Here is a 12,782-nt window from a genome sequence, read left to right on the forward strand (position 1 = left end):
GTTAGGTGATTTTAGGTTTTAAATGAATTTAACCCGTGGAGGGCAAATAGATCCTTCGATTAGGTAGTTAATGGATAAGAGAATAGATATACGTGGGACCCACATATAGAAATTGATCAAAATTTACACAAAGTTGCTCTTACACATAATAAATTATCCCATCAAATTTCAGTCAAATTGATAAATTTTTGTAGTGTGAACACGAGTTTTAAAATTTTAGGTCCGAGTTTATACATACCAAATGGGCGCATCCATTCTATTAGAATGAGTTGGATCCATTTTAACTAAATGGTTTGTTGCGGGTTAGAGTAAAATTGAGGTTGGATTGGATCCTAATAAAAAATAATTAGGATAGGTTGGTTTGGTAGACTAGCCAGTAAAAGATAGATTGGAGTGAATTTGGATTGGATCCAAATCCATCGGCAGGCCTACTTATGAATCATATTGGGGTCAGTTTCACAACAGTGACAACATAAAAAAGGCTGTATATAAATATGTGGTGCATATGCTTCAAAACAATTCGTAAGTCGAAAAAAATCTACGACCGAGGGGTGATTAAAAAACCAAACTGCATAATTTTAAATAAAAAATAATTTATGAATAAAACTTTTATATATGTGTTGAAAAATAAATTACGATGAAAAACCTCCAATATCAACTCTAAATTTAGAGTTGAAAATTTCAAAACTTGGATTATAAGCATAAGCAAAATCCAAAAGATGGAGATGCTCATCTTTTCATTTATGTTTATTCTATTTAATTGTAAGCCAAAATTAAAAGCATAAAATTAAATTTGGATATTTGACATATTTTTCATCATGGTTTATTTTCAACAGTTGCTTCTAAATTTCACGCAAATTTAAGTTATTCCAACCAAAGAATAAATCATAATTAATAATTAAGCAGGTTCGCTTATGTTTAATTAATTTTTAGGCCGGGAGGGGGGAAACGAGACCGTTTCATGGAAGACCCCGTACGTACATTACCGCGTGTCCGGCATCTCGATCCCTCTCCCGCGGAAGCAGCCGATCGATAGCTCGTGTGGCCGCCGCGTGAACCCGGCGACGCGGTGCTCGCCTCGCCGTGTGACGCGCCGGCCACGCGTACGTGCCCCGCACACCCAACCCAGTGCTTATGCTTATAATTATAAACTTAAATTTCTATTCATTTAGAACTAGTTTTTGAAGGTTTTTATCGGAGTTTAATTTCTGGCTTTTGTTTTTTGTTTGCTAGAAATACTTACAAATTTTTTTTTTATGAATTATTTTTTTATAAAAATATTGTTTGGCTTATTATACAAGGAAACAAAATCTAAAAAGATGACGTACCTTGGACACCACGTGGTAGAGAGAGCCTTTCAGCTAATCCAATAGTAGTATAGCAGCGAGGCTGCAGGAACCCACAAAACCTGGGGCCGGCCGGTTTTGCAAACCATCCCCAGAGAAAACAACGGGCAGCTGGTTTGTGCTGGTTTCGCTCCAAAATATAAATGTTTTACATTGTTGCGATGTTAAAAAAAATATCATTTTAGTTACTTTAATGGTTAATTTTAAGTTAATTGGATTTTCTTTGTAAGTATTTGATTGTCTTGGATTTATTAAAATAGTAAAAATCATAAACATCAAAACAGAAAATTTTTCCGTTCTCGTGTAAAATTTGAATCCTAAATATACTTACATTTCGATAATGGAGTGAGTAACCAGCCGTAGTAGCTCAGAGAGAGTACATGTTATCGGATTATCCTACCCAGGTTCGTGTATAGTACTGTAGCAGTATATCAGTTTTCTATGTACTGTTCCTGCCACAGTTGCCGATACTACTGTACACTTGGAATGTGTTACTGTTGCAGTACTCATCGGCGGCAATCATGCAAGTTCCTATAGGGCCCAATTAATTAATTAACTTCCACTTGCGACTACACCAAGTCCACAAAATAAATATGCAACTGATATGATCGATCAGAGGCCGGGTTTGTGAAGAGATGCATCAGTGAGTCTAACTTTACTTATTATGGAGTAATTAATTATTGCATTGTAGTTGGATGGAGTGAGGATATATATTAAAATTTAAAATATTAGAGGACAAATGTATTGGGCTAGGAAAAAAACAAAAACTTGCATATTAGGAAAGTACCTGAAGTGAGGCTTTAAACCGCTAGCACGATACCTTGTGAAGCTAGCCAGAAAACTCCTACGTGTTTCTCGGCTAGGAAAAAACAAAGGATTTTGTATGTTTTATGGTTACATGTTGATTTATATGAGTTATGTATAAGTGAGAGTCTCAGTATTAATTCAGAACTTTTGTCACGTGGTAAATGAGCTGGGATTCCATGTATCTATCCTACTATATATGTCCTAGACTATGGTTACAACATGCATGTGGAGGCCGCTAGCTAGCTAGCTCACTTGCTCGACCACTCTGTGCCCAATCAATCAAGTATATTATTTGTGCAGTGCTACTACTTTTGACTTTAATTAGCTGTGTTTAGGGTAATTAATCATCCAAGCTCAGCTCGGCGACCGCGCACAGGTGATGATTAATTTGATGGCCGATGAGATGAAGCTGCCAGTGAGCTAGCAATAGTATTTTGTATTACTTTTGTTTAGGTGGTGTTATGATTGAAAAATTTTTGGGAGCCTGTCACGTCAAATGTTTGACCAGATGTCGGAAGGGGTTTTCGGTCACGAACGAAAACAAATTTTACGGCTAGCATGGAAACCGCGAGACGAATCTTTTGAGCCTAATTAATCCGTCATTAGCATATGTTGGTTACTGTAGCACTTATGACTAATCATGGGTTAATTAGGCTCAAAAGATTCGTCTCAAGATTTCTTTCATAACCGTGTAATTAGTTTTTTGGTTCATCTATATTTAATGCTTTATTTAGGTGTCCAAAAATTCGATGTGATGTTTTTGAAAAGAAAATTTTGGGAACAAAACAAGGCCTTAATTTCTCTGAAATTTGCGCCGGGACTGAGAGGATTGGTAACGAACGAGGTCATGCTGCACACGATGGCCACTTGTTTATGCTATATGAATTAAATCCGCAACGAACGATACATGATTGAATAACAAAATGACACTGTACTAGACAACAATTAACCCTAGAAAAGTGATCATGTCAACGTGCGGATATGGATATGCTCTTTGTGCCTAAAGGCCTACGGCTCGTTCGTGAGTGACGGTGCGGGCTAATATAGGTCTTATTTTTCGTGTGCACGTTTCTCAAATTATTAAATTGTACGTATTTTTTTAAAAAGTTTGTATTGTCTAAGAAAATTAAATTAATATATTTTTTTAAAGTTTGTAATAGTTTATATTTGATCACTCATACTAATGATATTTCTCATTTTATGTACGTTGTTTAGTATCACTTTACGTACGTTGTTGTTTAGTACCACTCCCACCGTCACTCGCTTACGAGGCCGTAATCTTTTGGATTCTTCGTATTTATGCTTATTAAGCAAAATTTATTTTTTTTAAATTTAAATCTAGAGTTCATTTTGATGTTTTTTCATTATAGCTTATTTTCCAGTTAATGTTTTTAGATCGTTAAGAATATGTATATAAAAGGACTATGCACAAATTAGTTTTTGTTCGCAAATATATCATTTTTTTCCTAAAAAAGTCTGACTCCGTAATTTTTCAGTAGCTACGCCCAAACTTTTGGCATGTGCGTAAACATCACCTGCAAAGACATTATACATACGAGACTTTTTTGGTCTAATCAGAACAGGCAAGTAGCTGAGAAAAAGAAAAGATCAAACAACCGCGTAGATGATGTAGCAACAAGCCAAAGAAAGAAGCATAATATATATCACTTTCATTGCTTGTGGAGAAGAAAAATGCAGGAAATAATAAGCTATAGCATGCAGTGGGCTCTTGCTTTTTCTGAAGTTTTTGGCAGTTACTCCACTCACCAAACGCTCGGTCCTTGTCTTCCTAGTTGCTGGGGGCCGCATGGAATTAATCACTGGCCTTTTTCATTTTGTTTATCTCTTATATATTTTTTTGCGCAAACGTCTCAGCCAACTTGTGTACGAACGTGCCTATGCCACACATGTGGTTATTCTCTGCCAAGCTTATCCTAACATCACCGTACTCCAGGGTAATTGGTTGGTTTTCCCGTGGAGAAAACGAAACAATATATTTATAAAAGAAAAATAATTTATAAATAAACTTTTATATATGTGTTCCCAATTATCTAAAATCAAAGGCTAAAAAATAAATTATGTTGGAAAAACATTAAAAACTACTTCAAAATTAAGATTAAAATTTAAATTTTGGCATATAATCATAAATATAAGCAAATCAATATACCTCTACCAGCAACCTATTCTAGGAGTGATTGCTCGACTTTTTTATGGAAAAAGTCAAACGATATATTTATGAATAAAAATTAATTTATAAATACAACTTTAATATACGTAATATTAGTGATCTAGAAGTCAATGTTGGAAAATAAACTTCGGTAAAAAATCTCAAATTTAACTCCAAATTTAAGCCTGAAAATTAAAATTTTGGCATATAAGCATAAGCGAAACAGATAGTCCCTTGTATACCCCTAAAATTTTATCTAATCTCTTCTATGCCTATGAATTTTGCTTACTTCCTTGTATACCCTGAAATTTGATTTCCTTTATACCTACAAAATTGCACTACAAGAAAAATTATACATGACAATTATGTCTTTTCCTTTGCAAAGTGTTAATTATAGTTTTTTAGCATAAAGTACACACATTGACTTCTTTAAGAAAAAATGTTTACTCCTTCGTACATTTTGCAAGGTATTTCAGTTTTATCATAATAAAAAGTTCTTGAAAAAAATTGATCAAACTATAGAAAAAATTAATATCAAGACGTATTTTATGATAGATTTTAATAAAACTAATTTTATGTTGTGGATGTTGACGTATTTTTTTTATAAAACTAAGCAATGTTAGATAAGTTTGACTAAAAACAAAACAAAACACAATTATATGGAACGGAGCGAGTACTATTTAACCTTAAAAGTACGTTGATGAGTTAATGCAAGATTTATTCTTACTAGGAACACTCTACAGTCTATACCTTTGACAAACCATCAAAATCCTGAGAAGTCATTGTATAGATACACAACTGCTACTAATTTTTATATATTGTCAAATGCTATATATATATGTAGTATAGTTATGAGGGATTTGATACAATGGGAGTACAAAATTTAGCTTTCTATCACAAAGTTCATTTTTTGCCACATATATTTTCTGACAAGAAATTTAGCACAAAGCATGAAGAATATTTACAATTATTTACCTTTTTTACTTTCATTCGACAAAATAACCAATAATAAACCATTTATCTCTTCTGTTCCCACATAACCAAGATAATATTTACATTTTTTTTGCTTTCTTTAAATGAACTTAATCACTCCTTCTATTTATTCGTTACTTCTATAACATATTTTTAAAGTACATAGTAGTACATACCATAGCTAAAGTCCAAACAGAAAGATGTGCAGATGAACTTGCTGGATAATTTACACACGGCCGGCGGCGCACGCAGGTGTGGCACACACTACCAGCCCACGCAAGATAAAACCAACTGTCTGATGGATGGCCAACAGGTGGTAGCTTATTATTTCTCTAGTTCTATAATAGACGTCGTTTTCGGTAAAGCTGAATCAAACTAAACTTTTTAGAGCTCAACTATGAACAACTTTTAAAATAGTTACTTGAAAAACATAGCGACTATATGTATCGATTAATTTCAAAATATACGTCATAAAATCACGTATTTATCGTTATTTGTCGTTGCTTATCTATGGTAATATAAAATAGTTGCATGTCATTATCCAGAACGACTAGTAGCAGCATGAGCCAAGACACGGCATATGCTTAGGCCGAGTTCTTCCTCTCCTTTCTCTCGTTTTTTCGTACACGTTTTCCGAACCACGGAACGATTTTTTTAAAAAGAAAATTCTATAGAGAAGTTACTTTAAAAATCATATTAATCTATTTCAAAAAAAATTTAATAACTAATAATTAATTAATCATGTACTGATATATATATATATATTACTAAATTATTCGTGTAGGATAACTTAACGTGGCGTTTAGTAGCTTTGGATTTTGCATCGTTTTGTGTGTGTCTCTCTCTCTAACGTAAGGGTTTCGTCCATCCGCTGAAGTCACAGGCCTCCTCTCATTCATCAACGCGGAAGGGGGGAAGATTCCTGCCGCCACGCGGTCGCCCTTCCACGTTGCTTCGCCAATTGTGGCCGATCCCGCTCTGACCTAGGCTACACCCCTCTTGTTCTTTTTTCTTTTTTGTTTGCTACTTGCTTTTGTTTTTGCCTCACGAGATAGCCAGGATCATTAATTCCGTGACTAAGAAAGATGATCATAAGGTTGGGTGGGATCATGATATAAAGCTGTGTGGGCCCTTTTCTTTTCTATCTACAGATCGATGGATAGATATAGGGATAGTGGTGTTGATATGGCAGGGCCAGGTCCTGTATTTTATTTCACTCGTTTTTTCGCTTCTACTTGTATTGGTGAGCCAACTTTTAAATGTTTAACTTTAAATTTGGAGTTAATTTTTGAGTTCCTTTATCAAAGTTTATTTTTCAGTCTTGGCTTATATATCGCTAAAAATACGTATATAAAAATTTTATTCATATATTATTTTTATTTGTAAATATGTTGTTTGACTTTTTTATGAAAACGCCAAATAATCACCCTCTTTGCAAATATTGATCCGTACATATACATAGAAAAGCGTAGCCCCTTTGCTTCAAAAAATTCAATATATATGTACTCCCTCTGTTCACTGTTCTAAAATATAAATATTTGTAGAATTCAAATTTGACTATAAGAAAATCCTTTGACATTTCTATTGAGATAGTTTTTGAATGAAAAAATGAAACCCCTTATATATATGTGTGTGTGTTTGTTGCATGAATTTTCACCTAAGGAGTGAATATCAACATTGACTGCTTGCATATAAGTTAGTAACATCTGTTTCAGAAATTGTCTCGAGAGTACCATTAACACACGTACTCATCATCTATCGCCTCATGCAGAAACTGTGATTGAATTTTCTACCAAAACCAACAGCGTTTTTCTTGTAGTAGGAAATTAAACCGAAATACTGAGAAAAATTCAACGAGCTTGAAAGCTCAACAGACCAGATTGGGACTAATAACGGCGCCGCAAGCAATGGTGAAGAAGATAATTAAATATGGACATGACATGGCCACTTGCAAAGTATATATACATATATATGAATCACTGTGCATTATGTGCAACATGGCTTGCTGTGGAGATATACTAATCATTATCATATGAAAATGATACCTATATATGTGGCTAAACGACAGCTCTGATTATACTATCACTGCTTCTGTTGTTAGTTAAATCTGTTTTATAAAAATATGTTATGCACCGTCCAATTGGGTCGACACACATTTGTATATGTATGCATGAGCATGCAGCAGTTGCAGCAGCAAATGGAACTGTTCCTTTTCGATCATGCAAAGGGCAGAATTGAACTGGTCAGCATCGATCAACTAGAAGATCGATTATGTATGAGCAATCGACGTCATTAAAAATCCCCCAAATCTCTCTGCCGATGGCGATCGAGCTTCAGATCTCTCGATCTTGGATGAGTATATTCTATGGTTTTAACAGTATTTAATTCAGGATGAGTCTTATTGATTGATGTGTTTGACTCGTCAATAGAGTGCTCGAATTTGACATATATTTGAATTTCTGTAATACTTGCGTTTGGACGCGTGAATTCGAAATGTATGGTTCGACACTACTAACTATTTCAAAGAGCAACGTACATGAATGGCACAATAGAAATATCAAAACTCCTTTGTTTTTCCACAAAGGCCTTCTATAGAATGAGAATTTTTTTTCCCCAGACATGTCTGAAAAGAAAACGATTTTTTCCGATGAAAATCGTGTGAAGTTCTTACGAATATTATATTCCCATGTTCTGGAACCAAGTTAGTTTTACACTGCTTCTATGTTTATGTTGCCTTGCTTGGTCGGTTATTTCTACCTCATGTAAAAGTAATTCGTTAATTGTTTTAATATACGCAAGAAAAGACTTCTGGTACTAATCAACAATGAACAGCTAGGCTATTACTGCTATGTAGGAGTATACTATTTATGTGACATTTACAAACTGTACTTAAAAATTTCACATGGGTTTCTATTATGTATACTACCCAGCCTACATTAATTCTAATAGGTCAAAAATATTTGTCGTTTAGGACAAGATTTGATCAAAATTTTAAAATTCCGACCATCAATTATTTTTGAAATGTCTAGTTTGCATGCAAGACATATAATATACATAGATTTTCATCAAAAGATATTGTCATAATATCGAAAACTTATTTGGTTTCATAAACTTATTCCTGATAAAAATGGGTTATCATAATTTTAGAAGTTTGACCAAAACTTCTTCTAAATGATAAATATTTTTTGACCGAAGGGAGTATCAGTTTTCAAGCATCACTATCTGAATGACATTAGCACATGGCGCTCGTGACACAACAACATCAGGTGGTATTCCTGATGCCATATATAACTTCAATAAGACCTGCTCACTTTCAAAAGGTACGATTTATATATATACCTCCTTTTGTGGTGCAAAAATTCTTTTAACATATATATCAAATGAGTATATAGCTCAGCAGAAAACACTACGTGTGTAAAAGAGACAATATATAATTGAAAAGGAGATGCCTCACTGATTTTTTCACACTGACGAAGCATGAATGGACACGGTACTTTCCGTGTGAAACGGTAGCAGCTGAAGGTCTTATTACACTAAAAATAACACAAGGAAAAGAACCTGAAAAAAAGAAGATGATTCAGCTGTCGAGCTATAGGATGTACCGACCAAATTATCAGCACATACACAGCATCACCAATTGGAGCATATATGACTGAAAGAGATGTAGATATATTCCCAATATGAACTGGACAGCTAGCGTCGCAATGTGTATAGGCTTTTTGCATGCATCGTCGTTTGCAACATATATAAATTAACTAATTTAAATATGCAACGAACTTTGTTTAATTAATTTTTGGATTGATGTGATGCCATCCAAAAAAGAATGACAATAGATGTATTGGAGTAGTGGCAAAAGTACTGGGTACGTGTCCATGGTAGAGTCGTATAATATCAGTGATCGAGATGGTGAACTTTTTCCCCCATGTAAATTAACTAAGCTGTAGCTATACATTATTTTGTGACTTTTTAGACCTCCTCCATGCTTAATTTACATTATCAAGATATGCAGCATAGAATATTTTTCACCGCCCGGTACACCTGGAGAAAAATGCAATGAGGAATAAGTTAATTAATTTACGCATGGCCAAATGTCATTTTGTGCATGGTCCAACCGTCCAACCTCATATACATCGGTACAAAATTATCTCCCACACTCATTAGCCACCATTTTATAATACTGATATGATATATCTCTCAGTTCCAAAATATAACAACTATTTTCAAAATTCATCACAAAGTATAACAACTTATACACCGGTATTTTTTCTCAACCAATCACAAGCTTCAATCACTAAAATTTCCTTCATGCTTACTCTTCCCAGCCAATTCAACATCCTCATTTAATTACATAACTTTATTAACACCCATACCTGGCTCTAAAACTTCTTCAGTACAGGATTGAGGGAGTAATACTAATCTCTCTAAACATCCAGAAGTACGATAGAAGCAAGGGGACGATTGTTGGGTTTTTTTCATGAAAAGACCCAATCGATATTTTGTAGATAAAAAATAATTTGTACATATAAACTTTTCTTACCGATCTAAAAGTCAAGACTGAAAAATAAACTTCGGTGAAAAAAACCCTAAAATCAACTCCAAATATATGTTAAAATTTAAATTTAGGATTATTATCGTAAGCAGAAGAGAAAACATGAGGTGAAAATAGGCTACACCAACTTACTCGTAATTTTACGAGATTTGCTCCGGTCCAACAAAAAGTATCTCGAGGTACCAAATTATTTTTTACCACTGGATCTAGCTGAGTAGGATAGGATGTGTGCTGTTAGATTGAACGATCAGAAACGATTTTGGTACCACAAGATACCGATAAGTCGAGATATTTTGTTACTTTTTATTGGACTGGAAAATTGCTCTAATTTTGTACTATATACACACATATTTGATTTGATGTTCCAAACCCATGTGTCCAAGCAAGCGCTTTTAGCTACCCCAAGCCACAACCCTCCACACTAATCTAACTTTGTTTATGGACGATTGCATCACCCAACACACGCACAGTATGTCCACCAGCTACCCCTAGCATACCTTGGCTTAGCTACGATCCATCCGACATGGCGTTGGCCAATCAAACCCTACCCTCGAAACCCCTCTCCTCATCATCAGTCGCCGTCGCCACTAAGCTCACCGGTCAAAATCCTCTTCTCCCCCACTCGCCACCAACGCGCTTCTTCTTCTCCTCCTCCTCCTCGTCCTCCTCTCTCTCTCTCTCTCTCTCTCTCTCTCTCTCTCTCTCTTCCATCCTCCGCTTTATAAGCTCCGCCTCGCTGCAGCTGCGCCTCACTCCATCCGCTCTCGCCGTCTGCGCTAGCTCTTGCATCAAAGAAACAAAGCTTTACTACTAATCAATTTCTTCTGATCACCTTCTTGTCGATCTTGCGCTGCGCCGGCCATTCTTGCACTGCATAGCTGCATAGGTTAATTTGGTGTGAGGAAGATTGATTGGTTAGCTGGAGGTGATGGAGAGCGTGGAGGGCAATGGAGGAGGGCGGCTGGTGGTGACCGAGCTGAGCCACATCAAGGAGCTGGTGAAGCAGCTGGAGGGCCACCTGGGCGGCTCTCCGGCCCTCTGCAAGCACCTCACCTCGGAGATCTTCTCCGTCACCGAGCGGTCCATCGGCATGATCAGGTCCGGCCACTTCCACGGCCACCACCGCAAGCGCGCCGCCGCCGCCGCCGGCGACCTCGGGTCGGCGACGCCCAGCCCCCTCAGCGACGTCTCCGACTTGCCTTTCAAGGCTTCCAAGAAGAGGTGAATTTATACCTCATTAATCACGTACCTGAATCACTTGAGCTCTGGATTGTTCATCTTCTTGTTTTTTTAGCTGATTTTTTTGGGTGGTTGATTGATTAACAAAAGAACAAATCGTCTTGTTGTTTGATGGATTTGCAGGAAGACGATGGAGAAGAAGAAGCATCAGATTAGGGTGAGCTCGACGGGAGGGGTGGAGAACCTACCGGTGGATGATGGCCATAGCTGGAGAAAGTATGGGCAGAAAGAGATTCTTGGAGCCAAGCACCCAAGGTTGGTTTTTTCTGCTGCTTCTTACCTTTTCCCATGTTTCAGAACAGAGAAAAAAATGTGTGTTTTTTCTTCTTCTTTTTTCATAGCCTGATCTGCACATGTGTGTTTTCCCAAGTGGTTACAGAATCATTGGCCTCTCTCACTTTGTGCTGTGGGCCTGTGGCATCACCAAAGATATATATTTTTGGTTGTTGTGGCTGTCTTTTCTCTGTTATGGCGAAAGCTGCAGCCGCCTTTACTCTGTCTGTTCTCAAATGCTGGGACTCCCACCTGTCAGAAATTCAGATAGGATCATCAGTTGCATGAAGCTGATTGGATGTGTTCTCGAATAATTCATCGAATTAGATGACAGGACATGCTAATTAATCATGTTCTTGATTCTTTCAAAGTCACAAACTTTTTACTGAAGAAAATTCAAGAAATTAATCTGATTCATTGTAAGGTCTGGACCAAGTTTTCTGATGTGAATGGTGAAATATTTTTCAGGGGTTACTACCGTTGCACGCACCGCAACTCGCAGGGATGCATGGCGACGAAGCAGGTGCAGCGCACCGACGAGGACGCGACGCTATTCGACGTGATCTACCACGGCGACCACACGTGCGTCCAGAAGGCGGTGGCCGCCGTCGCCGGCAAGCCGGAGCCGGAGATGGACGCCCAGAGCCGCCTCCATGACTTGATCAGCACGGGCCCGACGGTGAAGACGGAGCTGCCGCCGCAGCAGGGCAGAAGCTGGGCAGCCGTGCCGCCGTTCGGCCTCTCCTCGCCGGTGAGCGGCCTGGCGCCGCCGGAGCGCAACCCGTACTTCTCCACGCCGTCGACGCCGGAGAACTTCCCCGTGGTGTCGTCCGCCTCGCCGGCGACCTCGGACTCGAACCACCCCTCCGTCGCCGCGCCGTTCCAGGTGACCGGCGCCGACGCGCTGTGGCGGGGCGCCGAGCTCCAAGAAATGGTGTCGGCGCTCGTCGCCGCCACGGCCACCGACACCGAGCCGGCGCAAGCCATGGACGCCGACGACCTCTCCGTCGACGGCTTCGAGTTCGACCCCGGATTCACCACCATTGACATCACCAGCTTCTTCGTATGAGACAGATCAATGCAAACCCAACCCAATCCAGCTGATCATGAACACTAGAGAAGCAGTTGGCGTGACCACCCCTCTGTTCTTGGCCGTAGCCATCGAAGAACAGAGGAGGGAAGAGTAGAAGCTTTTCTTCCTGGGTCAGTAGATGAGAAGCCCTTAATTTTTCCTTCTTTTTTCCCCGATCAGAGTGCTCCATTCTATTATTATTAGTATAGATTATTACTGTTACTGTTACTATTGATTTACCTCGAGGAAAATAAGATCCTGATCTTGTGTTCTGAGCAACCAGAGAATATAATTTGTCAGCAGTTTCTGGGGTTGTTTAGCCCACGCCACATCGGATGTTTGGACACTAATTTAAAG

General features: G+C 37.9%; 1 protein-coding gene across 1 annotated transcript; it reads left to right on the plus strand.

Annotated features, from left to right (window-relative positions):
- The first annotated feature begins 10,562 nt into the window (after nt 1-10,562).
- On the plus strand, nt 10,563-12,763 carry LOC102717738 (transcription factor WRKY19-like). The gene is made up of 3 exons (XM_040527313.1): nt 10,563-11,062; nt 11,204-11,335; nt 11,822-12,763. The coding sequence occupies exons 1-3, from the start codon at nt 10,770-10,772 to the stop codon at nt 12,420-12,422; spliced, it is 1,026 nt and encodes a 341-aa protein (XP_040383247.1). The 5' UTR covers nt 10,563-10,769; the 3' UTR covers nt 12,423-12,763.
- The last annotated feature ends 19 nt before the right edge of the window (nt 12,764-12,782 follow it).

This window comes from Oryza brachyantha, chromosome 9, assembly GCF_000231095.2.
Source record: "Oryza brachyantha chromosome 9, ObraRS2, whole genome shotgun sequence".
Taxonomy (NCBI): domain Eukaryota; kingdom Viridiplantae; phylum Streptophyta; class Magnoliopsida; order Poales; family Poaceae; genus Oryza; species Oryza brachyantha.

Coding starts and splice junctions, on each gene's coding strand:
- LOC102717738 (XM_040527313.1), top strand. CDS start 10,770: ATGGAGAGCGTGGAGGGCAATGGAGGAGGGCGGCTGGTGGTGACCGAG. Junction 11,063..11,203: donor TTCAAGGCTTCCAAGAAGAG/GTGAATTTATAC, acceptor ATGGATTTGCAG/GAAGACGATGGAGAAGAAGA. Junction 11,336..11,821: donor CTTGGAGCCAAGCACCCAAG/GTTGGTTTTTTC, acceptor AATATTTTTCAG/GGGTTACTACCGTTGCACGC.